The following is a 26,991-nucleotide window of genomic DNA, read 5'->3' as shown; positions in this document are numbered from 1 at the left end:
ATAAAAAAAGCAATTTCAAACAAAAACTTAAATGATTTTCAGCACATATTAATATCTAAGTCAATGCAGAATCAAAATACTATTCTTCCAATGTTCATCATGACCTGCAACATCTCAATGATTTTCCGGTCCTCAAGGATTTTATGCTTGCCAATTATTCTATTTAGGTTTTAGCTATTGCTTTTATCTTTTTTCAATCATGCGGCTCTATTTTTATTATTTTCACTTTGTTGATGTTCCTCATCCTCTTAAAACTTAGTGTTTATTATGATGAGAATACCACAATTTGACCCAAAGGAGCTGGTTTCCAGTTGTGTGTGTGTGTTATATATATAAAGAAAGCAAATTAAAGTCTTTAATTTCATCTTGAGAGAATAACTAGACAATGAAATCACTGTCACATCACTCACCTTCGCTGCCACTCTAAAAAGAGTGGGTCAGGCTCAGTAGTGCAGTGTCTAAACTCTCCTATTTGCCAGGCCACAGGTGCAATTCCCTCATGTAAGAGAAAGTCATGACGAAGCGGCTCACGTCGTGTATAACGCTGATAGGCAGTAATGAGGCGCCGCAGACGTGCTGTAAGAGCCGTGCCTGCCGGCCACTGTATCCGTCCCTGCTCCATCACTTCTGCAACAAGGTCTCCTGCGAGAGATCCTATAAAGCCCCCTTCAAAAGAAATGATACTTTAGACTCAACATAAAGTAAGTTCATATCAAGGGGTGGTCCCCCGTGTCAAATTTATACGGACACCAAAGCAATAGCGAGCAATATGACAACTTTCAAACTGATTCTTTTCACTACGCACTAAAGTTCAAGTTTAGAGAACTCTATCCTGTGAATTTTTGATATATCATGGACATCTCTTACCAGTATTTATAAACAATTAAAGATTCTATTTCAACAGTACTGGTGAATAAGTAAAGAGACAAGGAAGGTTTCAATACCCGTCACTGCAATTTCATTTTTTCCCGTTTCCTCTGACATGGGTTCCTCCTTTGTGTAAACAAACAAAAAAAACACTTTACTTAAATGAACAGTCTGAGCATTAGGTTAAAATGCTTAGCAAAATTCTTTTGACTTCACACTTCCTTGACTTCCTATTCTTACCTTGATCTCTACTTTCTCTTCTAATTCTTCAGACTTAATATCATTCTCCTCTTTGATTTCATCACTCTTGCTGATACTACAAAAGAAGAAATGTGTTTATGGGAGTAACAGCCAAGCAGTGCAACTGTTATATCTCTGCTGCTCTAAGCATATTACCTATCAGGTGCATCTGAAGCAGTTTCTGCTCCACTTTGTTCTACCGTCAATGCAGTGACATCAGGCATACCCACTCGCTCCAGGAAACACAAAGCAGGGTCTGCACGCATGGCGTTATACCGCTCATATCCTGCATGGGACACAAACAGAAGTTAATGCACATGATGAAAAGTCGATATGAACCATATGAAGATTCGCAAAATGCATTCATATGCATCACATCTCTGCTAAAAAGTAAAAAATTACTTATGTATTTGTGTCTGCATGGATTTCCATTGCGTAATCACAAGAATTGTATAATGAAACTGGGTGTGACGGTTGCACCCATTCTTCTGTGATTATGTCTCACCATGTTTGTGAACTCCAACAAGCAGCGATTTATCTGCTTCAGCATCCCACCATATAGTAGGTATTTCAATATAGTCAATATCAGGGAGGGTTACCTCCAGTTTACTGTAGAAAACACAGAAATCCTTACATATTAAGCCACTCTACAATGACAACAGTTTGATACAGAATTCATGGAGTATGCATGAGGTTAAGATCATTTGTGGGCCATGTAGTACCTGGATGGGATCCCTTCAAGAGCCTGGTCAGCAGCCTCCCCCAGCACTTCGACCTTCAAATAGTACAGCATCCGCACCCTCAAGAGAACCCTGTTTATTACACGATACATGAGGACCGCACATTTAAAACCCTGTAATTATGTTGAGCACATGTATCAATTACAATATGTCTGATCTCATAATATTGTAATGAAATAACAAATATTGTTTTATAACAGGTAGGATGTATGAACATTTTCATTTTGCTACACTTTGCAAATGCATACACATGTTTTGCAACATCCACAAGTCTTACTTGTTGCAGTGTTGTTTGAGGTGTTTCTTGTAGCTGTCGTCCTGAAGCACAACCTCTGGGTTACAGTGGACCAGCCAGTCTGCATTCTTCAGCTCAGGGGGACTCAACTGGTTCTTCAGCTTCTTTCCTTTACGACCCCGTGGGACAGGAGCAGACAGACCTGGACGGGTGAACACACAAGTTTAACACAATGTTTTGAAACAAATTGTTCTATAATTATATGAAGAGCAGTCCAGGAATTCTGTTTAAATGGACAAATAACTAAAAATGAGGGATGCTTATGCCTTATCAACATTCAAATTATGGTAATTAATCATTTTATTGTTTAAATATACTATCCAAGCAGTGAAAGCTGAAAATTCTGTTGTAACTTTTTTTTAAAAAGAAAAAAAAAAGTGTATTTTCTTAGGTATACGTCCATTAAATAACATCAACTAAACAAAATATTTTCTGGTTAACTAAACATTTATCACTTAATTGGTGGCAAACAAATTAATTACATTGAATTAAATGTTTCTATTTGTAACAAAAATCCTTTAAAACTCTTTGGAGACCTGCACAAGCACGGTGCAATATTAATGTTAAAGATTAATGGATTTTTTTACCGTCTTATTTAAATGAGAAAAGTTCCTGAATTAAAGTCTCAAAAGAATGAATTAATGAACTGATAAAAAAAAAAATTATAATAACTGAGGATGTGTACAGTCATTAATAACCTGAGTGGTTTTGTAGTGCTTGATTGTGTCCGTCTTTGGTGGGTGTGATCAGATCCCAGATGAAGCTCTTAATTTTATCGTCTCCCTTATAATGGCGAACACAGTACACCAGAAGAGCCCTGCACAGCACCTCCATGTCTCTTTCCGTCAAGTGCCATTTAAAACGCCCATGGTTGAGAATATCCTTCCAGCGACCCCACCTGTACACACAGAAAACACTTCATCCATCTGAGATGTATAACCTGCATATGGCCTAATTTATGGCTCCAATATTCAGACCATCTGCTTGATTTGCAAATGTAATGGCAGAGAAGGGTCTTCAATTATTTCATTTAGTTTTTGTAAACTTTTTTGGAAAGAGTTACTTCATTAACAGCCTTTTGTAGAGCAACAGAAGGTTACCCAGAATGAATGAGTGGGCAGCTGAAAGCAAATTAAGCACTGACCCGAAAATGAGAAGGTTTTTCTCCACTCTGAAGCACTCTGCTCGGAGGTAGCGTCTGTTGCGATCGCTGAGACGTCTTGTGCGACAGGGTCGTTCCTCTGAGTCACTATCCAGCTCAGAGAACTCCATGAGTTCGTCGTCCTCAAACGAATTATAGTGACGCGTCTGCTTCCGTACGCGAGGGGTGTCGATCACCAGACTCTCCTGGCAGAGACAAAGACATGAGTCAGAAAGTGTTGCAGTCTCAATATTTTACTCCTTAAATGTCATCAATATGCAAACAGTTTAGAGTGCAGCCATTAAAACTCACACATTAAAGCAACCATCTGTTTTGACTCTGCTGATATTCAAATGACCCCTATTCTCTCTCTAGTCTATGAGTTGATTCTCCTGCATTACACCATCTGAGTCATGGTGAGCTCATATATGCAAAGCTTTGCCTTTTAAACCATCACGATTATTACCTTTTCTGCCTTTGAGTCAATTTCCAGTTCAGCAATTTTGGCCCACTTCTGCCAGAAGTTTGGATCATCCAAAGAAATGTCTGTACGATTCCCTGAAGACACAAAGCTAGCCTGGAATTGGACAAAATAAAGGATTATGAGCACTTTATCAAAATACAGATCCCCCGTTAAGGCCTGTGTTTTACTTATACAAGCAATGCTTATTCATCTTGTTCAATCACATGACTTTTCCACTCATCCACCATATTTATGACCTACAGTGGTGAATATAACAACATCAACAGACGTACTAAGAAAAACAACATTGGCAATCGGATTTGATCCATAGCAGGTCTCAGAAAACATTTTAACACAAAGGGTTGGTGTCAGTCATTTGTTTATATCATACATTTATTCAGAAAGGATGCATTATATATTTATCACAGATGACAATTAAAGATTTTACATTTTCTGTATTTATATATATATATATATATATATATATATATATATAAATAATTATATATATAAAAAGCAGCACAACTGTTTTCAACATTGATAATAAGAAATGTTTCTCAAGCAGCAAACCAGCATATTAGAATGATTTCTGAAGAATCGTGTGACACTGACTGGAGTAATGATGCTGAAAATTCAGCTTTTCATACCAGGAATAAATGACGTTTAAAAATATAACTGTACTTTTGAATGATAAGAATATTTCACTATATTACAGTTTTGACTGTTCTGTTGATCAATACATGCCGTCTAGGAAAGCATCAGAGACTACTTTCAAAAAATCTTATAGAGCCCAAACATTCATGATAGTGTATATCGATATGTGTACCTTGGCAAAAGTTGATCCCTTCCCCTCAGACTGGATTGTGATGGTCTGTGTGCGTCTCTGCAGGATCTGATCAATATCCTCCTCACAAAATTTAGAGCCCTCATCTTCCTCATCCATAAGAGCACCATACGCACCCTTCCTGAGAAGATCTTCCACCTCCAACTTAGACAGCTGCTGAACCTGGAAGAGGATGGCACAGAAATAAGACAACACTGCCAATATATTATTTATATATATATATATATATATATATATATATATATATATACACACACACACACACACACACACACACACACACACACACACACACACATAGATCAATCAATCCTTCAAATACTTAACTTATGAAGTTGAGTAAACAGAGTTTGTATTTTTGGGCCAACAGGTAGTATGCCATAATCTTTGGCGGATACATTTTCTCAATTCATCACTGGAAGAAAAAGTTAAAGGTTGTGGATCCCTCACCCCATTGAGACTGCCCTTGCGGTTGATGTCCTGCAGAACAGCCTTGTCCAATCCTAGTTTCAAACTGGCTTTGTCAAACATCTCCCTCTCATATGAGTTTCGTGTAATAAGGCGATATACTTTTACCGCTTTGCTCTGACCGATCCGGTGGCAGCGCGCTTGAGCCTGTGGAATTCAAAGCATGTTCATAACAAACGTTTTTTGATACATGGTATGGAAATTTCTAAAGAGAGAGTGTCATTTATACTCTACATAAAAGATGCAATTTGTTCACCTGCAAGTCGTTCTGTGGGTTCCAGTCCGAGTCGAATATGATACACGTGTCGGCGGCGGTGAGGTTGATGCCCAGACCTCCTGCTCGTGTACAGAGGAGGAACACGAAGCGGTCAGAGTCCACTTTACTGAAGCGATCGATGGCAGCCTGCCGGAGATTCCCTCGAACTCTCCCATCAATACGTTCATACGTATACCTACATGTATTACACAAATTTCAGATAAGACGACATTTCCTTTTTGCTTCTTCATTATTTATTCATGGAAATGACCAACTTCCCTCTTTCTCCACCATAGTTCTCATATGTGGTTTGCTGTTTTAGCCATGCATATTTTGATAAATTAGGGGTGCTCCGATCATGATCGGCCGATCGTTAATGCGCATCTCGATTTCACATAGAGCAGCTGTTACTACACAGAGCCGTTGTTAATAGAGAATATGTGCAAATCACGTTCATTTTCAGCGTTTATTTGCGCATCTCCTCAGTTAACAACGGCTCTGTGTAGTAACAGCTGCTCTATGTGAAATCACGCACCTGATGGAATTAACCGCTGATTAGAGAACCGGCTTTACTGACGAGATGCGCATTAACGATCGGGCCGATCGTGATCGGAGCACCCCTATGATAAATATACACAAAAGTTTGGTGTTGGGCGTTTTTTTTTTTTTTTTTAATGATTTTTGAAAAAATAATTATGGTCACCAAAGATGCATTTATGTGATCAACAATGCAGTAAAGTAAATAAATAAATAAATAAATAAATATATATATATATATATATATATATATCTTTTTTTTTTCAGTGTTGAAAAAAGTTGTACTTAATATTTTTGTGTCAATGGTTACTTTATCAGTATTTTTTGATAAACCTAATTTGAAATAGAAATCTTTTCTAACAGTATAATGTCTCTGTTGTCACTTTTGATCAATTTATTGCATCCTTGGTGTTTCTTCTAAAAACTCTTACTGAACCCAAACCTTTTTTTAATGTTCTAATAATCAGACACAGGGTTCCTACACATTTTGATGAATTGTAAAGTGAAGTAAACCAGGTTTTGATTTCATGTTGACATGGAGTCTTATTTCCTCATTCACTTACAGTCTCAAAAACATCTCAATTTTTTTTTTTCTTTTTTATAGAAGTATGTCTAATGGCACTGTATAATAAGCAGCTGTCTCACCTCCTCTGAATGAGGTAGTCCTCCAGTATATCCAGGCAACGGACCATCTGGGAAAACACCAGCACTTTATGTCCTCCGGCCAGCAGTTTGGGCAGCAACTTGTCAATAAGCACTAGTTTACCAGCAGCCTGGATCATTGCCTGCAGCTGAAAATCTGCAGCCTCAGAACTGTAGGTTTTCTTGAAGCTCTCAAGGATCTTTTCTTCAGCACCTGACAGAAGGAAGAAGAGCGACTACATCAGCGCTACAAATTAGAGGTGTGGCTACTGAGATGTAGAGAACTGCAAGCAAGATATTTCATATTCACACTTGGTCTAAACACCAGATGTCACCTGTAATGAGGTACGGGTGATTGCAGCACTTGCGAAGCTCCATCATCGTGTTGATGAGGTTGGGCATGTTGTGCTGGTTTGCTCCCTTGGCAAGGAAGGCAAAGTTTTTCTCCAGAATGGCACGGTAGTATTTCTTCTGAATATTAGTGAGCTCCACCTCAATGATCGTCTCCTGTTTAGGGGCCAAATTCTTCTCCACATCATCCTTCAGTCTCCTCAACATCATGGGCTTCAGAATGGCTTGCAGTTTCTTTACCTGTGGGTGTGTTGAGGTTTATGAGGTTAAAACTGGGCACATAATCATTCAACAATAATCAGGCCGTATTGTCTAATATAAAGTCATAAAACCGAGAAATAAATTAGAATTTTATATCTTCCCAAAGTGAAAGATTTTTTTTTAAAGGGATTTTGGTTAAATGTCTAAAATGAAGTCTGAGATGAACCCAAGCTCAAGATATTTTCATGTAAAGGTGTGTAGATGTTTATCCAGTGCATAACAAGCTTCCTATCGAGGCATTCGAGTTTTAGCTCTCACCTGCTCTTCTGTCTTCAGGTCTCCAAACTCCTCTAGAAAAGTGGTTTCGGAAGGGAACTGTGAGGGTTCGAGAAAGTTAAGCAGGCTGAAGAGTTCCTCAACAGAGTTCTGCAAAGGAGTTCCTGTCAGAAGGACTTTATGTTCCTTACGAGAGAAGACAAACAGAAACATTAAGTTCAGTCTACTGATTCACAAAAATGTATTTACATTTTAGGATATCTATACCAACTCTCTCTGGATGCAGATGGAGATACAACACTGGGAAAAATGGGGGGGGGGGGGGGGGCACATTTCTATACTGTGGACCAAAAAAGTATTTGGACACTGAAGTCTTGCATAAAATAAATGCATTAGACACACGATATTAAAATATGTGGCATTTATGTACAAATTTCAATTTAGTGAAAACACACAATTTATACACTTTCTGGATGTCATTCACTACTGCAAAGTGTCCAAATACTTTTTCAACCCCTGTATATCAAATACACCTAACCAGCTGTGAGAGATGATCTTCTTGAATAAAACAGCACTGCGTCAAATGTAGCTCAGTTTGCACACACTGGACACAGCTGCAGTAATATGTAAAGTGAGAGATGAGATTACTCATTCTGTGTCCAGAGAGGATGTGTGCATGTTAATGCAGTGAAGCAGAACTCCGCAGATAAATGAGACGTGTGCATAAGAGATACCACTGTAGTTAAGATCAGTTTAGATGGCTTCACTTCCCCTTTTCTGCATTTAGATCTGAACTCTTGGAATCATTTGTAGAGCAGATGATATTATAAATGACACATGACACACACATCAAATGAAATGAAATGAAAAACATCTGTGTATGTTTCATGGTACATAAATGAACATTAAAATAATAATTACCAGGTTCATGAGTTTGAGTCCCTCCAGCAGTTTACAGTTGCGGTTTTTTAGGCGATGGGCCTCGTCGATCACCACACAGCGCCAGTTGATCTTCTTCAGCTCTGGACAGTCGGCCATTATCATTTCAAATGTAGTGATGATGCCATGAAACTTAAACTGACCAGACACAATGTTTCCCTGAAGGAGCAAGAGAAAGACCCATTGTATACACTGTACTAACAAATATAATGTGCCTACAACACCTTCTCCTTCTGGTAAAATAGCTGTGCAGAGTAAGGTTAGGCATTAACCGGGGTTTGGGCAAAAAAAATAATATGAAAGCCCTAGATATGTATTACCGTATTTTCCGGACTATAAGTCGCACTTTTTTTTCATAGTTTGGCTGGTCCTGCGCCTTATAGTCAGGTGCGACTTATTTATCGAAGTTAATTTGACATGAATCAAGAGAAATGAACCAAGAGAAAACATTACCATCTACAGCCGCGAGAGGGCGCTCTATGCTGCTCAGTGCTCCTGTAGCCTCTCCCTGAGCAGCGTAGAGCGCCCTCTCACGGCTATAGACAGTAATGTTTTCTCTTGGTTCTTGGTTCTAAAATGCGACTCATAGTCCAGTGCGACTTATATGTTTTTTTCCTCATCATGACGTATTTTTGGACTGATGCGACTTATAGTCCGAAAAATACGGTGGGGGTAAAAAGCAACACACATTGAATTCTTGTGTTTGTTACACTACTGTTTTACTAGTTACGGGTTTGTAAAACTTTTCAAAGTTTCTGAAGTTTAATTTAATCTATTGCTGTGATGACAAAGCTGATTTTTTAATCTTCAGGAATCATTCTAATATACTGATTTGGTGGTCAACAACCATTATTATTATTATTAAACATCATTATCAATGTGATATCAACACTGTTATACATACAACACATCCTTGTTGAATAAAAGTATTAATTTCTTAAAAACAAATTATATACTACTCTAAGTCTACATTGTGATGTGTAGTGACTAGGTTTTTGATAAAAACTGCCAACACATGATGAATAACAGAAACAAACAGATATCAATAAAGGTATTAAAAAAACCTTTTGTTTTGGTTATGTTGGTTAATGTAACTATAGTGTGCTTCTGTTCCTCTCAAAATGAATCACTCTGTTTGCCCCACCTGTTCATCTCGGTGGTACATCTCATACTGCAGGATCATCTGTCGACTGATTTGGCTGCCGTGATAGACGATGACGTTCATTTCAGTCCATGTGCGGAACTCTCTCTCCCAGTTGGTGATGGTGGAGAGCGGGGCGATGATGAGAAAAGGTCCCCTTAGACCCATGAGGAACATCTCATAGAGGAACGTGATGGACTGGATGGTCTTCCCAAGTCCCATTTCATCAGCCAGAATACAGTTTTTCCTACATCAAGAGGAACGGGTGTTTATTAATCGTGTCAGATTGCAGTTTTTGGTATCTTTTTATTGTATGAAATTGTGATCATGATCAACACCCCTATTTTTATAGAGTTACTAAGCTTTTTATTAGTTTAATAATAATAATAATAGTTTAATGTATGTAAATAAGGTTATTATTAATTGCATTTGATTTCTGCTAGAGCGGTTAATTATTTTATTGTCATCATCATTATTATTATTAAATTAATTACATGCTGAAATAGTAATCAAATTATATATTGATTAGTATTACTATTCTTGTTATAAATGTTTAAAATGTTGAGATTTTTTGAGAATATTATAATATTTGCAGACAAATATCTTACAAAAGACAATTCACTACATTTTGTCAGACAAAATCTTTGAATAGTGTGAATAGTTTAAACAATCATAATCATTTTGGTTATAAGATCACACTAAATAAACATGTTGAAATCGACAGTCCTTTCATCAAATCAAATGCAACAAACAGAGAAAGTCCAAGTATTTCTTATTTTACTGATCAGTTTAAATAATAAAAAAAGACATTTCGTCACTGTTTCGTCATAATTATTATTAGCCTCATTTTAATCTTAAGTAGTGACATCATACCTAAAAATAAGATCATGATGTTTAGGGGCTTAACCAGTGCTGATATTAAAAGTTTGTTTCACCTGTTGTACCAGTTGAAAAGGAGCCAATTCATTCCCTCTAACTGGTATTCTCGCAGCTGGTTCCCATTCCTGTAATCTCTGGACTTCTCCAGTTTTTGCCACTGTTCGGGGAGAGGCCTTTCCTGTATTAAGATAAGAGAGAAGACTGAGATACTTGCTAAAAAGCAACGCAGAATGAAAATGTTTTGGACCGTACGATAAAACCTTCAGCTGAACCATGCCTTCATTTGCATTCGAGGACTTACCACATGCTTGATTTCTGGAATTTGCTTTAGGTCTTCAAACTCTCTGATTTTCACAGGGTCAACATCTTCCTGAAGCTCCCAAGTGCTCTCCTCATATGACAAAGAGCACCATTTCACCAGGTAGTGTGTAACTTCCTGTTAACATGCAAACAAACCAAACATCAAAAGACTGGCACCCAAAGTATATATGACAGCTTCCTTATTTTAAAGACAGTTTGAAGAGCACCTCACCTCTCCAGTTTCTGTATCTGTGGTGATAGCGATCTCTAAAACCCGATCAACCTCAATATAATCTGGATTAAACAGGTCTTCATCCGGCTGAGGAGAAGCACATCATCTCAGCCAGATTTAATCAAATAATACACATGTAGTAAGTCTAAGAGGTACTTGAAACATAAACCTAAAATTCTTGAATTTTCCACATGCATCTTAGCATTTACATCTTAGAATATCTGGTGCATATCCAGGTTACAACTTTAAATGTACCACAAACAAATTGCAGCATGTTTTGGCAGACGTACCTCTGTGAAAATGTGCTTCATTTGCGCCTGCTTGTTTCTGAAGCGCTTGATTTTTTGGCTAATGCGTGGGTCCTTCTCCAGTTCCTCCAAGGTCGCCCATTTACAGTGCAGATAGGAGCTGGCAATGAGAAAAGCCTTTCATAGCTGACAATGTGCGATAACAACACTGTGTGCTTTACCTTTCAACCAGAATGTGTGTGTTCGATTTAAAATAGTTTTTAGATTTAATAACAGTATTTTACAATATGTCTTTGTTTCTCCATCTATACTAAACTTGTCAAGAACATGTCTAAGTCACATTTGAACTCAAAATCAAATCATTAATTTTATTGTGCAAAAAGAAAATGAAGCCTTTTATGATTCTTAGCATTAATTTTATGTATGGAGGTATTATTGAAAATGTAGCACACAAGCCCCTCACTGTAATGCAAACACAAAAATTATATATTTAAATTATAAATATAATAATATAAGTATATATACAGACATTACACATTTTTTTTAGGTTAAATGTAACTTTAAAGATTTCTATTTTAAAGTTCCAGATCTTGCTGTAAATCACACCATTGCTGATTCAGCAAATTACTTCTCGAGGCAGGGTGTATTACCACTCTAGCAGATGGATAATTTAATGCATAAATGATTTGAAGTAATGCATTACACAATAATTGTGAGTTATGTGTTTGCTCTGACAGTTTTGACAATCTGAGTGATTGAGAGCTTGAGAGCACAAAAAGGTAACAGCAGTTTGAGTCGCATGAGTACACTTACAAATTTCTGTACTTGACGTAAAACTCCTCCATCTCTTCTTGTGGTTCGTCAAGGGATGTCTACATGAAAACGATTTCATTTTAGGCAGATATTCCCTGCATCCCAGTTTACAGAGCTATATATGCTACAGGACTGCATTCAGGATTCTGGTCTTTTTGTATCATGGTGTAAATCAAGAATTTACTCAAATATTCAAGGTTTAAGAATCAATAATTGAACACCACATATTGAGCGACCACTATTCTAAATACTGAATCAAATACACACTCATAAGGAAATTTCATGGGCACATAAGAAATATTGTTGCTTCGTTTTATATAACTTGCAAAGTATTCATGGACCTGAATGCATGCAAGTAATCCTTCATTTATAAGTATAACATGTAATCTGACAACATTACCTCTTTCTTGACCGTTCGCACTGCCAGTATTTTCTCAATGATATTAGCCTCATCTTCAGGGGGTTCCTGGGAAGAAAGAAGGTGGGCATTATTCCAGTGTGTTTGCTCCGCCCCTCCAGAAGTAGGGCAGGTCTGCGGTGTGGCATGATGGCAGATGTTGCCACGGTTACCTCAGCCTGCCAGGCGAGGGTAGAGGAAGACATGGCGGCAATCCGTCCCGAGCCCAACACAGCGATGGTCTCCCCGTCATCATCCACGACCTTGAAATCAAGATCTTCATTATACTTCCGCCGCTTCACTTGACGCCCTGATCGCCTCTTCTGCACAGAGAAAGAAAGAAATGAAGTTACACATTACATCCAAATTATTAACAATCACCAAAAAAAATTACATTTATAAATAAATTAATGGCAACAAAAATATCCATTATTCATCAATGGAATTATGGGGAAAATGTGTTTATGAAAATAATGCAAAAATAGAGAGAGAAAGAAAATTATTTAAACTCATTTAGTTTGTATAAATCTTTATGTATATTCAAAGATTACTGATATAACTTTGCCAGATCTGTAAGTGATTTTAAAGTCACACTAATTTACACAGTTATTTCTTTTTAATAATATTTATCCATTTTTTATGGACACACTTTTTAAAACAATGTGAATATTTACATTATTTCCTTCTGATTTCCAACAGACACAGTGAATTAAAATTATACAAATTCTGGCATTCATATATACATAAATACTGTATACAGACACACACAAACACACACACATTTTATATTATTTTAATGCTGCAATAAATGTCTCACTTTGATTTTAAATAAATGAAACACTAAGTGAGTGGAAAGTTAAACTAAACGTTAACACATCAGGACAAAGACATTAAAATTAAATGTCCAATATCATCCAAAAAACAAAAGCGGTTGTTGATAACTGATAGGAAAGCTATATTGTGCATCCCTTGTTTTTGTGGTAATTGTTAACATGCCACTGTTATCTTGAATAAAAGCAGGGAAATATTTCGAGGAATGTTCAGAATTTTCAACATGAACTTTGAACATGGGACTTCAGGATTTGGTATTTGTGTAAATACAGATCATAATTCTTCTACTCAGGAGAAACCCATATGCCAGATGAGGATGGTTTCTGGAGAACTCACAGTGTTATCCATAGGGTCGATGCTTTCCTCACCGGTGGCGAGCGTGCTGAGAGAGGTTGTGTCATCACTCTCCACCATCTCAAGTACAGCATCACTTTTCCTCTTTCCCTTCTTCTTCTTCTCCGGAGGCATGGCACCCTGCTCTCTATATAACACAGCAACAAAACACTCTTAAAGTTCATCTTACCTCCAGTGTTGCTCAGGTTGACCGATCGGAGAACAAACCACCCAAGGACTTGTTTGAGTGACAAGTATCTGGCCATATAATGGTACAAAACACCGACATCTGCTATGCAGACATTTACTGGTTTCTAAGTGGACAAGCAGGATGACAGTTTTGCTCGAGTGCAGCATTTGAATAAAATTGCATTTCAATGCTTTACTTTTGGAAAAACAAGTTGTGAGAGGGAACCACAATTGGGTAAGGAAGTTTAAAAAGGAAATGTATCCAATCACACAAGATGATAGGCATAAACTCTTGTGGTCATAAGGCCATATTTTAGTGTCATCATAGTGGCATCGGATTGTTTAATACAACCCTGAAGAAAATTACATATTTGAGTATATTTTGAATGCCTGTGTAAAATGTATCTTTACTTCAAGTACGTAAAAAAAAAAAATAGCCCAAAAGGTCAAAGAGCCCTTTGCATGGTTGCAGGTTTCATTTTTGACCTTGGTTTTAAATTGGAAACCGGTAAGTACCTACATTCACCTTGTAATGCCCACAATCCCCTGTATCACATTTCAACCAATCAAGGCATGAAAAGTTCTGTGATTGAGCTTAGCAAGAACAGTGCAGATATAATATATGCAAAATTGTCACATGCAAAGGATGCAATTTACTGAAATTAGACTTTTTTGTTGTTGTTGTCATGTTTCATTTGTTAGTCAACACCTAAATTGATTGTTGCTCTCTTTGAGACATCTCTTAGTAGATGAGGCACCATGGATGCTAAATATGCCCACAATTATGGTCTTGCTACAAAGCACATATTCAGTAGTACTCCACTGTTAGGCCAAAATACTGAGTCAATGTTTTTGTATATTTATAGTAATATTGCACCCAAAAATGACAACTCTGTCATTTTTTACTCACTTTGGCTTCCTCCCTCTTTTGGAGGGCTGATGTGTTGCAGTGTTCTTGGCCTGTGTTTTCACTTTTACATCTTGACCTTTCTTGACTTTTTTGACCTCTTTTTGGGCTTTTGGCTCCCTCTTTTTATGATCCTTTTGTTCCTTCGCCTCCTTTGCCTTTCTTGCAAGAAGCTCCTTCCGTTCCTTTTGCTCCCTTCTCTTTGGTTTAGCGTTGCTCTCTTCATCTTTGTGCCACTCTGATTCTTTCTTGTCTTTTTTCCTTCGTTTCTTCTTCACCCTTGTCCCGCCCCCTCCATCGTCCTCCTCGCTGTTGATTGATAAGGGGCGGAGACTGTGACTGCTGGCCACAGGCCCTGCCTCCCGTAACCCAGAGTGCTTTGGGTGAGCCATGCAGTGATTGGGCGGTCCTCCAATGATCCGTAACTGTTCTTTGCCCAAGAGGCCGATGGGAAATGTAGTTTGTGCGTTTTGGTCAGAGGCATTCGAGGCAGCAGCGGATGGAGTGTGCTTAAGTACATGAGTGGCAGACATCTGGAAAAACAAGAGTTGGATTAAAATTAATTTATTTTTATAAACATTATTTGTGTTGTTTAAAACTGACACATCTGACTAGTTAGACTGTTCATCCAGTCTTTCAATTACCGTATTTTTCAGACTATAAGTCACACCCGAGTATAAGTCGCATCAGTCCAAAAATACGTCATGATGAGGAAAAAAAAACATACAAGTCGTACTGGACTATAAGTCGCATTTATTTAGAACCAAGAACCAAGAGAAAACATTACCATCTACAGCCGAGAGAGCACGCTATATGTTCTCAGTCTAGACTAAAAGAAATAGTTTTGGGCACTTTCATTCATTGGTTTAACCCTTTATGGTGCATATATGTAATTTTAAGGCACAAAGTGAATTAGCTTTATAATGTTTTCAATCCCTGTTCACACTCCCTTGATCTGAAACCCTATTTACATGTGCCCAATTATAAATAAGACATGGAAAAATCTCTTCACCCTAGTGAAACCATGAGATTCCCAACCTATGAGACATTAAAGGGCAGATTAAACAAAAATGTTCTCCTCCTTCTAAAGGAAAACACATGGATGAAGTAAACAGAATTCACTGTTGTATGCGAGCTTTGTGTTTATGGTACAAATTTAGCTTTGTACCTCTTATTCCGCAAAGCACGTTTATTTTTAACTGCGCCTAGCATTGCAGTACACATGTGGAACAGCACGCGCATGTGCAGGCAGACACACACACACACACACACATACACGCGCACCCCAACAGAGCATGCGACTGCAGGCAGGTATGGGGATAATGTCAATGAATCACATGCTTTCCAAAGCAAGCGGGCTGGAATCAGGGCCGTCGTCATGGCAACAGGCTCGGGACCAAGCTGTGGGAAGGAGGAACGTAAACACGCAGTCTCCGTGGTAACCCTTTCCTTTCTGAGGTCTAAAAAGCATCAACCTCATTGTTCTTGAAGGTAATCCTAGTGATATCAGCATGGGTAAAACTATACTTTTTGTACTTAACTTCACTGTATAAAGACAAATAGAGTAAAAAACAACTTCCTGCTAACGCCCTTTTCACTTTTACCCTTAGGTTGTCCTTTTTCGAATGCTCTCCCTATGCATCACACGCTTATGTATGCAAACCCATACGTACAAGTGCATGGAACCGTGCATACATTCTCTCACATAAGCGTGCGCAAACACTGCAGACTATTCCCGTGACGTGCTGCAGTATGCATGCTTGCCAGGCAAATCTGCCAACCGCAAGTGCACACACGTACACACTTTGCAATCAAATTCCCTATGAATCAATACCAACTCCCAACTCCCAAACGCGACAGCTGCAGTTCAGTCAATGCCAGCTCTAAACCCGAACACACCTTGCTCAAACGTGCGTTATAAAACATGCACACACATCACTCACACTAATATGCATCCACCTCTCTGTCAAATGCACAGCAGCGGTCATGCTAACTGCAATAACAAAAAGCATAATAACAGAAGAATTAACTGTTTTGGTCGTTTAACTGCTCTGTGCAACTGTAAGCCTCCCTAAATAAAGTCCATATTCTTTTGCTCATGGTTTCAGACAAAAACTAAAACCAAACTGCATACTTAGATGATCACAGGCAGATGCGTAGCACACTGTCTATTCAATGAAAATGAAAATACTTGTGTTCAAAACACCTAGACAGAGAAGAACATAAGGCAGGGGTCTCAAGAAAACTTGGACTATTTTTTACCTGACATGTCACCTACAACGTGGTGCTCAGCAAAAGACACAACACAATGGCCCTGGATGTGCATCTTTAAAAACATTTAAAAGATACTTACTGTGCAAAGCAAAGTAGAATCATGGCACACTTACTTACAAAAAAAAAAAAAGGTAAAATGAGGGCAAAAAAAAAAAGATATGAATACAACAAAGGGATTCATCCTAAGGAGGCAATAACATGAGAAGTGATACAAATACAAAGTTTCAAACATTATCTAGATGATTACTGGCTAGAACAGGGAGGGAAATAATCAACAGTGAAAGCTCTGAGACAAAGTGGTAACATCAAGAGGGTTCAGGTGCAAGCTGAAATGCTTTTAAACAAAATAAAAGTGAGTTCACATGTATGATGGACACTTAACTGCTTTTCAATAACTATCTGCTCCAACTCATTCATTATAAATACATTTACTTATTTACACTACCGTTCAAAAGTTTGGGGTTTGTAAGATTTTATGTTCTTGAGAGAAGTCTCAAATGCTAACCAAGGCTGCATTTACTTGATCAATCATATACTAAAAACTGTGAAATATTACTAGAACTCAATATAAGCATTTTCTATTTTAATATATTTTATAAAATTTAGAATTTTCAGCATCATTCCTCCAGGTTTAAGTGTCACACGATCCTTCAGAAATCATTGTAATATGCTGATTTGCTGCTCAAGAAACTATTATTATCAATGTTGAAAAGAGCTGTGATTAATATTTTTAAGGGAAACCATTATAGGATTTTTTTCTTCAAAAAGAAATCTAACTGACCCCAAACTCTGAACGGTAGTGCACATACATTAATCCAATAGTTTTACTATAATAATTTAATAAAAAATAAAATAAAATAAAAATTCATAATTTGTTTCTGTACAGATGCCCTTAGGTCAAAAGCTCAGGAAAAACATGAATTAATCCAATGGTAGTGTCCACTGTATATTTTGAAACAATGACTGAAACAGTTGGCGTTTTTTCTTCAAGATTAATGACAACAACAGTCAGAAATATCAGACTCAATTTTAAAGTCTCCTTTGACTTGTTAATCACTTTATAAACCTGCAGTGATTTCAAATTGGTCAAAATCAAGTCACAGTTTAATCTGGTGTGAATCCCTGCTGGTTCCTCAGAAAGGCCTGACAATGAAGCTCTCAGGGTGCTTAGGAAGTGCCCTTTGAATCACTGGCCTCGCTGTACGGGAATGGAAAACTAAACTGGCCTAGTTTGATTTTGACACCACCAAAATTCAAATCCAAATGCAGATCAGATTATTTGCATCATGAGAGTGACATGAAACTACCAGAAGAACGTCTGAGTGTGAAAGCGGTTCTTTGGCCTTTCTAAAGTCAGTGTTTTTTTATTCTTTTTAAGTCATCAATAATCTGCTGATGTCTCCAAAGTGCTGCTCTCAAAAAAGGTGGTCACACTGTCAAAGCAATGAACATATAAATCCCGTTGAACAGACAATATGACAGAGTTTTAACCCATCCAAGTTAACTGCTTCATTGCTGTACTGACTACTGACACACAGCCATTCTTCACTTCAAGAAATCCCAGCGCCGAGTCTAGATCCACTGCGCCTGACAGCAGACCAAAAGCCTCCCTGATCCGCCTGACAATCCGACAGCTTCACAGAAGTGTCCTAGGGTGGTTTTCCACATAAAGGTGAGAAATGCTGTACATTTCTCGAAACCAGGAAAGCCTTACTACAACACACCATGTCTAACATTGACATTTATTTACCGATGCAGCAATAGTGATCAAGGGGGACGCACGAGAGATGGAAGAAGTTTGAGTGATGCTGACATTGATTTATGTTCTGTCTAACTGGTGCATGATCACAACACTGGCTGGGATTTATTCACAACTCATAAATGTCACAACTGATTCTTTGTACTAATTACTATGGTCTGAAAAGTGTTGAAATAGGCAGGCACACATGAATACATAGACATGCCTGATGGATGATCAAAGGCATTATATATAATAATTTTTTTTTTTTTTTTTTAATTTTGGTGCACCACTAAATTGAACTGTTTTTTACCGTCCTAATTTTTTGACTAACTAAAATTTCCCACACAGATGAATACACATTATGGAATATTTAAATACCGATTCCATGCTCCAACCAATGCGTTGGACTCTACAGACTGAAGTAATGTTCAACTTTGACACTTCATAGCACAGCCAATGATTGATAGACAATTAGCATGATTGGGTGGGTGTTTCCAACCTGAAAATCAAAACAAGCTGGAAGAGAGATTGTACAGATGCACAGAACACAATGTCAAAGGGACATCATGCAAACTGCTGACTGAACATCTTTTTCTGCTACACCCCACACCTTCTTTACAAGTACTTCTGTTGTATTTCAGGGGATTCTAATCAAACATTAACAAAGCAAAACTGAGTTAAACTAAGTTAAACATTATCATCATCTCTACATCCTCAACTAGAAGTACGAGGTGTGTATGGAGGTTAAGTAACTTCTTGTTCTGAGTGCTAATCAGACGTGTGCAGGTCCACACTGGAGATCTCCACAGATTCCAATCACATCAAAAATCACACAAAACATGATTTCAGAATTGCCATCGTGTTTTATGTAATTTTTTGTATCTAAAGAAAAACACACTACTTGATGATGCAGATATAGAAAAATGTTACAAAATGTTGCATTCAATTATTTTTACTGCTACTTTTTCAAAAAACAACATTTAGATTCAAGGTGAACGCCTAAATGCCAATACTATGATGATTCAAGTAATTTCTGTACGAATATCTAAGAATTATTTACATTCATCTGTAAAATAATGAAATATTCATGCATATCCAAAAATGCATATCCAGAGATAACCGAAATGTGTGTTGATACCAAATGTACACTGAGTCAATAATTAATAGCACAGCTATATGCTAAAGCACTAATATGAAAAGCACAGATGGTGCACATTAATTGGACTTGTAGCAGCAATGTCAACAAAATCCCAATATGACTATTGCCAAAATTATATATTTAAACTTCTTGTAACTTTGTGGTTGGAGTTTACACTAGGTTTAAGTCATACCAGGTACTTCAGAAAGCATATTCGTACCACATGCCAAAAGATATTATATTCAGAATTTTAGCATTTACCTGTAGGACAGCAATCTTTGCACCAGCCAGCCTGCGCTGACAGTACCTACACTTCTAGAGAGTGTCTGACCCAAGCATCAACTCAGAGCTGGAGTAACCGAGATTCATTATGAAAAAAACTCTGAAAACACTGGAGGTAGATTCAGAAGATTACATTTCAAGAAAAACAAAAGATATATTCCATTTGATGCTTTCCTAACAAACAATAATAATAACAATTCCTTACATTTATATAGCACTTCTCTAAGCACTCAAAGCACTTTACATGAAAGAGGGGATCTCGTCTTCGACCACCAGTAAAAGCAATATAACCAAAAAACAGCTATTCATTAGCTCAGGCTACGAAGAAATGATCTGCCTTGAATTATCATCACAAGTCAAAAGTAACCAGTAATTGTGACAGAGTGTCCAAGTTTATAAAATGGATAGTTACCACAGCAAATTCTGATTGGATGAGTCCCTTTCAAAGGCATATAAACAGCAGATATGCACACAGGTGCACATTCTATCGAACACAGAAAGCTGCTTTGATGCTTGGCAACCATTAACATGCTGCAGCTGACAGAAGTGTTTATTTGAAGGGGTCATATGATGCAGCTAAAAAGAAAATTATTTTGTGTATTTGTTGTAATTTAATATGTTTATGTGGTTTAAGGTAAAAAAAAAAAATCATTATTTTCCACATACTCTGCATTATTGTTTCTCCTCTTTGCCCCACATTCTGAAACAAGTCGATTTTCATAAGGCTCATCGGTCTGAAAAGCGAGGTGTGCTGTGATTGGCCGAATACCTCAAGCGTGTGGCAGAAATGTTACACCCCTTAACATATTTTGATCCCCTGTCCGGCCGGAGCGATGAGACATAAACATAAAACCCATTATAAACATGATATTGACATGATTTCTAGTCGTGTTCTATTTTGGAAGGCCAAAAAAAACAATTTCGTTTTCTCAACGAAACAGCGTCATACACCACAGCCTTGAGTGAGCGAAGTCCTCCGGCCTAAAGTGAGCCGTGGTCTAGAGTGAGGGGAGGCCGGCTTGAATGAGCAGAGGTGGGTCGTGTTGAGAATGGTGTGGACGCCGAATTCTACGAAGGAGCTTGTGGCAACCACATGTGACGACCCACATGTGAAAGGTACGCCTTCTTTTTTTTCGTGAACATCTGGGCGGCATTATGAAAATCTTCCCACATAGTGACGTAGAGATGTGGGAGCATGTTAGAACGAGCCGTTTTAGGAGCTTGTTACACTCCAAAAAGGAAGGAAAAATTTAAATCGCATCATATGATCCCTTTAACAACACATATTACCCATGCTACAATCACTAAAATCACAGCCATGCATAATACTGAAAAAGGAAAAAGCTACATTAAATTAAAAAATAAAACATATGAATTACAAAAGGGCAGTAAACATTGTCTTGGCGACACAAAGTTGATATTGCAACAAAAATGAGAACCTAATTAAATCTCCTGGACTGTGAACAAACAACTGAAAACCAAATAATCTTCTTGTGGAGGATATATAAACTATGTGATCAAACAAATTTCAGAAGCTTTCTGCACAATTCACATGCATCTCAAATCCTAATCGTAAACCTACAGTCTCAGGGTAAGTTAGCATCAGGGTAAGTTTAACTACCTAATAAGCTTTGAAAAAAAGATTGCAAATAGCACTTTAAATATTAAGGACAAAAAGTAGGTTAAATAAGGTTGAGAATCTTTCTGAAGTACAGCTATAGTGCAAGGACTAAAACTTATGCTAATTTTGCAATGATGATGAAAGTGTGAGAGACGGTGTGAGAGAAACTGGGAGAGCGAGATATACAGGGAACTCTCACACAGTGTCTGACAGAAACACATGTGATACACCAACCTGCTTGTCCTTCTTTTGTATTTTCATTTTTTTCTCGATCTCTGTGTCTGCGTCTGGAATACAGAGATACAAGGAGTCATGAATACAGAAATTATGCAAAGCATAAACCAACTTTAAAAAAATATATATTTTGACAATAAAAGCATTGAGTGTGGTTCCATTTAGAATGCACAACAAAAGGCAGTTCAAACTTCTTCATCATTAAATAAAAAAAAAATATTAATAAATACATAATAGAACTAAATTAGATTAAAAGTGCATATTAGGAATGAGGCTGCAGTAGACATTACAAATATTTAGGATGTCAATAAACATTCTTATTCAACATTACTATACAAAGTCATTTTATATTGCATCACTTCCCGTCACCAAGACATAACTTAATAACAAGTGTGTATTGTTCAAATGACTGACTTGCAAATTATGAGCACTTAAACTTCTCTCCACTTTCGCAACCTATTTTATTAAGTTTAAATTTCTAAAGGGTTTACTTAAAATAATATGTACTAGTTTGAAAGATCACTAAATCCAGAGCCATTTGATACTAACTTACTGGTTCCTGAAGTTGCATTACTTAAAGTTAGTGTCAATTTACCTGTGGTGCACTGTCATTGAGTTAAAACTAAAAACATTAAAATCTTTAGAAGTGACATAAATGTGTAATAACCACAAAATTACATGATACTAACTATCACATTGCTTGAGGTAAGACAGCTGTCAATCTACCGGTGATGCTCTTATAATAAAAAGCTAAAGACAACATTATTAGTGGCATAAATACATATCCCATAATTTTCACCATAAATTAGGTGAGACCCTTGCCTTGATACTAGGAGTCATTCTACTTGTTGTGCAATTTATTTAAAAAATGTAATGTAAAATTAAGTGTAAATGTAATGAAAAGTATGACGATTTGACACGAATGCAACATCTATGGTGATATAACTATTTTTACACATACATTTCAAAAAGTTTACATTATAAACCAAATGGACCCCTTGATATGAACTAACCCATTCATTGACCTAAGACAGATGCCATCTACCTGTGGTGCACCATCACTGAATTAAAAACAAAAACATTAAGTTAAGAAGCATTATTTGTGATAGAAATATATAATAATCACATAATCTGATCATAAACAAAGTGGGATCCCAAATACTAACTAACCTATTGCATGAAGCAAGTCAGGTGTGAAACTACCTGTCATGTGTTATTATTGTATATAAAAAAGAAAGGCAGACTAATGCAACATCATTGGTTGTATAAATCCACATGCACGTTTATAAATCCACCTAAACACTTTAATTTCAAAAGGGTTACATTATAAACCAGGTGGGCCCATTGATACTAACTCATTCCTGGAGTTAAGACAGGTGTCGATGTAACTGAGGCATTTTTCATTGTAACGTTATATAAAAGAAAAAGGCATACATCTGTTACAATAACGGTTTCATATTAGTGACAAAAATCAATAAATAACAGTGTTTCATTTCAACAGTGACAATAGCATAAACCAGGAGTTGAAGTAAGCCACATGAGTGCTAGAAGTTACATTGTTCCTAGTACTTGATAGCAGTCATGGGATGCTTTGTGCCTCAACAGATGCCAAACTTGCCTCTTAAACACTCTTATAAAAAGCCCAACATCGTGTCCCATATACATTAGCCCATGTAGGGCGCTAGCCAGCGTGCTAACTGTAATGTCACGGCAACGGTGCTCTATATTTCAGGCGTTGCACGCGTGAAGAGCCGCTCAAACTCCGCGAAGGGACCGTCAAACGCGACCTCACCTACCTGGACACGCCGGCTCCGGACATCAGTTAGCCTACAAACCTACGCGTTCCTCTCTCCGCATTTATTTCCAAGGACACTAAACGCCATGACAGTTTAGAAAAATGCATAAAAAATTAGAGGGGGTGGGAGTCGGGGAAGGGAAAAAAACTCAGAGCAATTTCTTTAATCCAAACGCACAACAGCAGTTCATTCATGAGGGGATGCGAGAGTTTGACGCGACCGCGCGCCACCTACTCCATGCGGTTTTGCGCGCGACGCGTTAAAATAAAAAAGTTTAAAGATGTGCTTACCTAAAATGGCTACTGCGGCAGCCAAAATACAAACAGCTATTATTTGGTGAAGTTTAGCGCTGGCCGCCTGCAACAACAGCCTAACGTGTGTTTAGGCCCGTATTCTGCCGTTCGCCATTGGATCCGTCTGAGCGCAGCTGGGCCGCTGGAGGTTCCTATTGGCCAGCGAGCTCTCACGCAAGCGACGCTGCGCTAAGCTTGTCTGAGAGACACATATCGCCAGCGACCATTGTGTACTTGTATTCCGTTGTGTGGATTTGGATGTTTTTGCTGCAATTCAAGAGGGTTTTTTATTCCAGTTCTTCCCTGATGACCGAAAGCACGCGCTGGATTCATTCGCGTTTGTCGCGTCGCGTCCGGAGTGCAAAAGCTAAGCTGTGGGTTTAATGTTTCTTCTCGCCGCATCCACCAATCGTGATGCTTTTTACTCCATCATTACGGCGCCTGTGAGAGAGAGAGGAAAAAAAGTAACATTCCACGTCTTTGCTCATGTTTCATATCCCGGATGTGAGAATAGCAGGGGTTATAATAAAGCGTGTGGGTGAGGCTGCATACGTCCTTGTGATGTGTTGGGTTTCCTGAAGCTCTTTTGACTAATGCGAAGCTGTGTTTGATATGGCTCTATGGTCATTGGCCATATACTTCTACTACATATACTTGAGTACCATGAACAGTCAACAGCATGGTGCAAGACTATGGTTATCATAAGGTACTTTGTTTAAAATATACCATATGTCTTAAATAGCTTTGTTATAATTTATAGCACAATTGTTTATACACTTATTTTTTTGTCAATTTGTAAATCTCTTTTTTTTTTTTTTTTTTTGTCTGTGTGTTGTTGTCTCTGTGTACTGGAAGCTTATGTCACTAAAACAAATTCCTTGTATGCGTAAGCATACTTGGCAATAAAGCTCTTTCTGATTCTGATTCTGATTCTATAACACGTGAAACACTGAGTACACATAAATTACATTTTAAAATAGATTCACATTTTTTTTTTTTTTTTACAGTTTAATAATATTTCTTTATATTACTGCTTTTATTTTGATCAAATAATATGGTAAATAAGAGAGACATTACTATTTTTTTTAAAAATATTCTTACCGGTGCAAATCTTTGACCAGTGGTGTATTTCTGTTTGCACGTTTTCGCATGTAATAGAAATTTTGATCATTTTTTACATGTCAAACACACCTGTATTAAAGATCACATGGATTTCCTCTTAAAGGTAAGAAGATGTTGACTTAAAGTCATGCCAGTCCAGTAGTTTATGAGCATTAAACCTACTGGCACAGTGCTGTCACAGTATAACTTTATTAATCGCGATAAATCCTTTATATACATCAATATTAGTTCTGTCAAGTTTTGTTTACATAATGTATGTGTGTTATAATATATTATGTATAGTATGTATATATAAATAAACACACATACATCATATATTTTGTCAATATTTTCATATATTTAAATGTATATATTTATATTCATATGATTAATGTCATATCTATATCAATTTAAATTATAAACGTAACATGTTTTTCTTAAATATTTACATGCATGTATGTGTATCTATATGTACATAATAAATATACACAATACACATATATATTATGTAAACAATAACTTTTATTTTGGATACAATTAATTGTTTGACATCACTTATCAATATGGAACTTTGCAAAACTTTCCAGAAGATGACAGAAAAGCTGAATTTGGCATCTTTTACTGCAGGTTTTTGGCAGTTGTTTTGGCTTGTAATCTGCGGCTGAGTTACATGTGGTCTGCTGAGCCAAACAACCTTATTTATACAACTCCGCCAAGAGAATTGTAGATAAACTCTGCTGAAATGACTCTGGGACTTTGAGGAGCACACTATAAAGAGACCTTCAACTCTCAGCAACTGTTAATTCATAAATAATTCAGTTTCTGAATTATTTTTGTTGTTGCTTTTTTGGCAATTCATGCAATTTACATTTTTATGCTTCTTACTGCAGAATGTGCATCTCTCATGCCACAACTATTGCAAAGCAAGTAGCTCAAGGTAGAAGCTATTTTTGTGATAAATAAAGAGCACTGTCTAAATGAGTTAATGTATTAGAAAGTGCAGAATGTGAAAACTGTATCACAATCTTGACCTCTTTGCTTCTTTCTTGACTCATATTATCAGACTACAAAAACATTTTTCTTTATAATGAGACATTTGCTTACACAAATGAAAAATAAAAGATAAACTGAATAAAAAGAATGTGAAGAAATTCATATGCCTTTTTTTAAACTGAAGGTAGCATACATGCATAAAGCACAGCATGCAATATAGTGAAGGAAAATCCATCTGAAGCAACCCAGGGTTAAGTGTCTCGTACAAGGCTGCAGAAGTGATGCTCATGGCTCACAGAATCAAAGCCTTGTGTTTTATCTCTAAAACATCACACTACCCCTATAAAGGAACTCTTCACTGACACAAATGCACACATTAGAATAGATGCAAGTTTGTAATATCAAGGACAAATATAGGGAATACCTCTGTTGAGGGGTTGCATTCATTCGGCAATGCAGTCAGAGGATGTTCCCCTCGTGTGTGTTCACCTGCACACATCTCACTTTCACTGACTGAGGTTCCTCAGAGCAGCTGATTTCCAAACCATCTGCTCCATCCCTGCACATATGGGTAACTGACTTGAAGGGATGAAAGAAAGAAAGGGAGGAAGAACAATTAAGCACACACAAAAATACATTTTCTTTAAAAATTATTCTTCAGGAATTGGCTAGAAACCCATCTCTTGCATTTAACTCTAGATGGACACATCTCTTGTCCATCTAACTCTAGAACTCTCTATTCTAATTCTATTCTTTAAAAAAAATTGCCCCTTTTAGACTTTAGACATTTGGTAACTGCTTGTTTTCTTAAAAAAAAAAGATATATACAATTTTTAAAAAGTGCCTCTATTACTAGCTTGCTCTGTTCTTTTTCTATTCTATCTGTTTTTGATATGTGTATTACATTAGGCTAACTGAGACTTGATATAGCACTTTGCTAGTAAATCTCACTATTAATTACATACAAAGTGACAAGCAACACATACAA

At 37.2% G+C, this 26,991-nt stretch overlaps 1 protein-coding gene across 3 annotated transcripts in view; it reads right to left on the bottom strand.

The window, feature by feature from the left end:
- Positions 1-24,404, bottom strand: part of LOC127960035 (chromodomain-helicase-DNA-binding protein 6) — a 35,516-nt gene extending 11,112 nt beyond the window's left edge. The window contains exons 1-29 of one of the 3 annotated variants that reach the window (XM_052559565.1): positions 23,907-24,404; positions 21,821-21,873; positions 14,534-15,063; positions 13,438-13,582; positions 12,444-12,593; positions 12,274-12,339; positions 11,874-11,932; positions 11,103-11,220; positions 10,813-10,899; positions 10,582-10,716; positions 10,337-10,458; positions 9,405-9,648; positions 8,243-8,419; positions 7,364-7,507; positions 6,829-7,084; positions 6,497-6,707; positions 5,315-5,510; positions 5,041-5,205; positions 4,573-4,752; positions 3,750-3,860; positions 3,287-3,489; positions 2,841-3,040; positions 2,125-2,284; positions 1,830-1,919; positions 1,613-1,716; positions 1,264-1,393; positions 1,108-1,183; positions 945-993; positions 411-666 (exon numbers count right to left, since the gene is read on the bottom strand). In XM_052559565.1, the coding sequence (XP_052415525.1) occupies positions 411-666; positions 945-993; positions 1,108-1,183; positions 1,264-1,393; positions 1,613-1,716; positions 1,830-1,919; positions 2,125-2,284; positions 2,841-3,040; positions 3,287-3,489; positions 3,750-3,860; positions 4,573-4,752; positions 5,041-5,205; positions 5,315-5,510; positions 6,497-6,707; positions 6,829-7,084; positions 7,364-7,507; positions 8,243-8,419; positions 9,405-9,648; positions 10,337-10,458; positions 10,582-10,716; positions 10,813-10,899; positions 11,103-11,220; positions 11,874-11,932; positions 12,274-12,339; positions 12,444-12,593; positions 13,438-13,582; positions 14,534-15,063; positions 21,821-21,847 (4,391 nt within the window). In that variant the 5' untranslated portion in view covers positions 21,848-21,873; positions 23,907-24,404. Of the gene's footprint in view, positions 1-410; positions 667-944; positions 994-1,107; positions 1,184-1,263; positions 1,394-1,612; positions 1,717-1,829; positions 1,920-2,124; positions 2,285-2,840; positions 3,041-3,286; positions 3,490-3,749; positions 3,861-4,572; positions 4,753-5,040; positions 5,206-5,314; positions 5,511-6,496; positions 6,708-6,828; positions 7,085-7,363; positions 7,508-8,242; positions 8,420-9,404; positions 9,649-10,336; positions 10,459-10,581; positions 10,717-10,812; positions 10,900-11,102; positions 11,221-11,873; positions 11,933-12,273; positions 12,340-12,443; positions 12,594-13,437; positions 13,583-14,533; positions 15,064-21,820; positions 21,874-23,616; positions 23,744-23,906 lie in introns of those variants that run through there. The other 2 variants (XM_052559567.1, XM_052559566.1) reach the window with 2 other exon arrangements.
- Between the last annotated feature and the right edge of the window lie 2,587 nt (positions 24,405-26,991).

This window comes from Carassius gibelio, chromosome B6, assembly GCF_023724105.1.
Source record: "Carassius gibelio isolate Cgi1373 ecotype wild population from Czech Republic chromosome B6, carGib1.2-hapl.c, whole genome shotgun sequence".
NCBI lineage: Eukaryota > Metazoa > Chordata > Actinopteri > Cypriniformes > Cyprinidae > Carassius > Carassius gibelio.
This window is presented reverse-complemented; position numbering and strand designations above follow the sequence as displayed.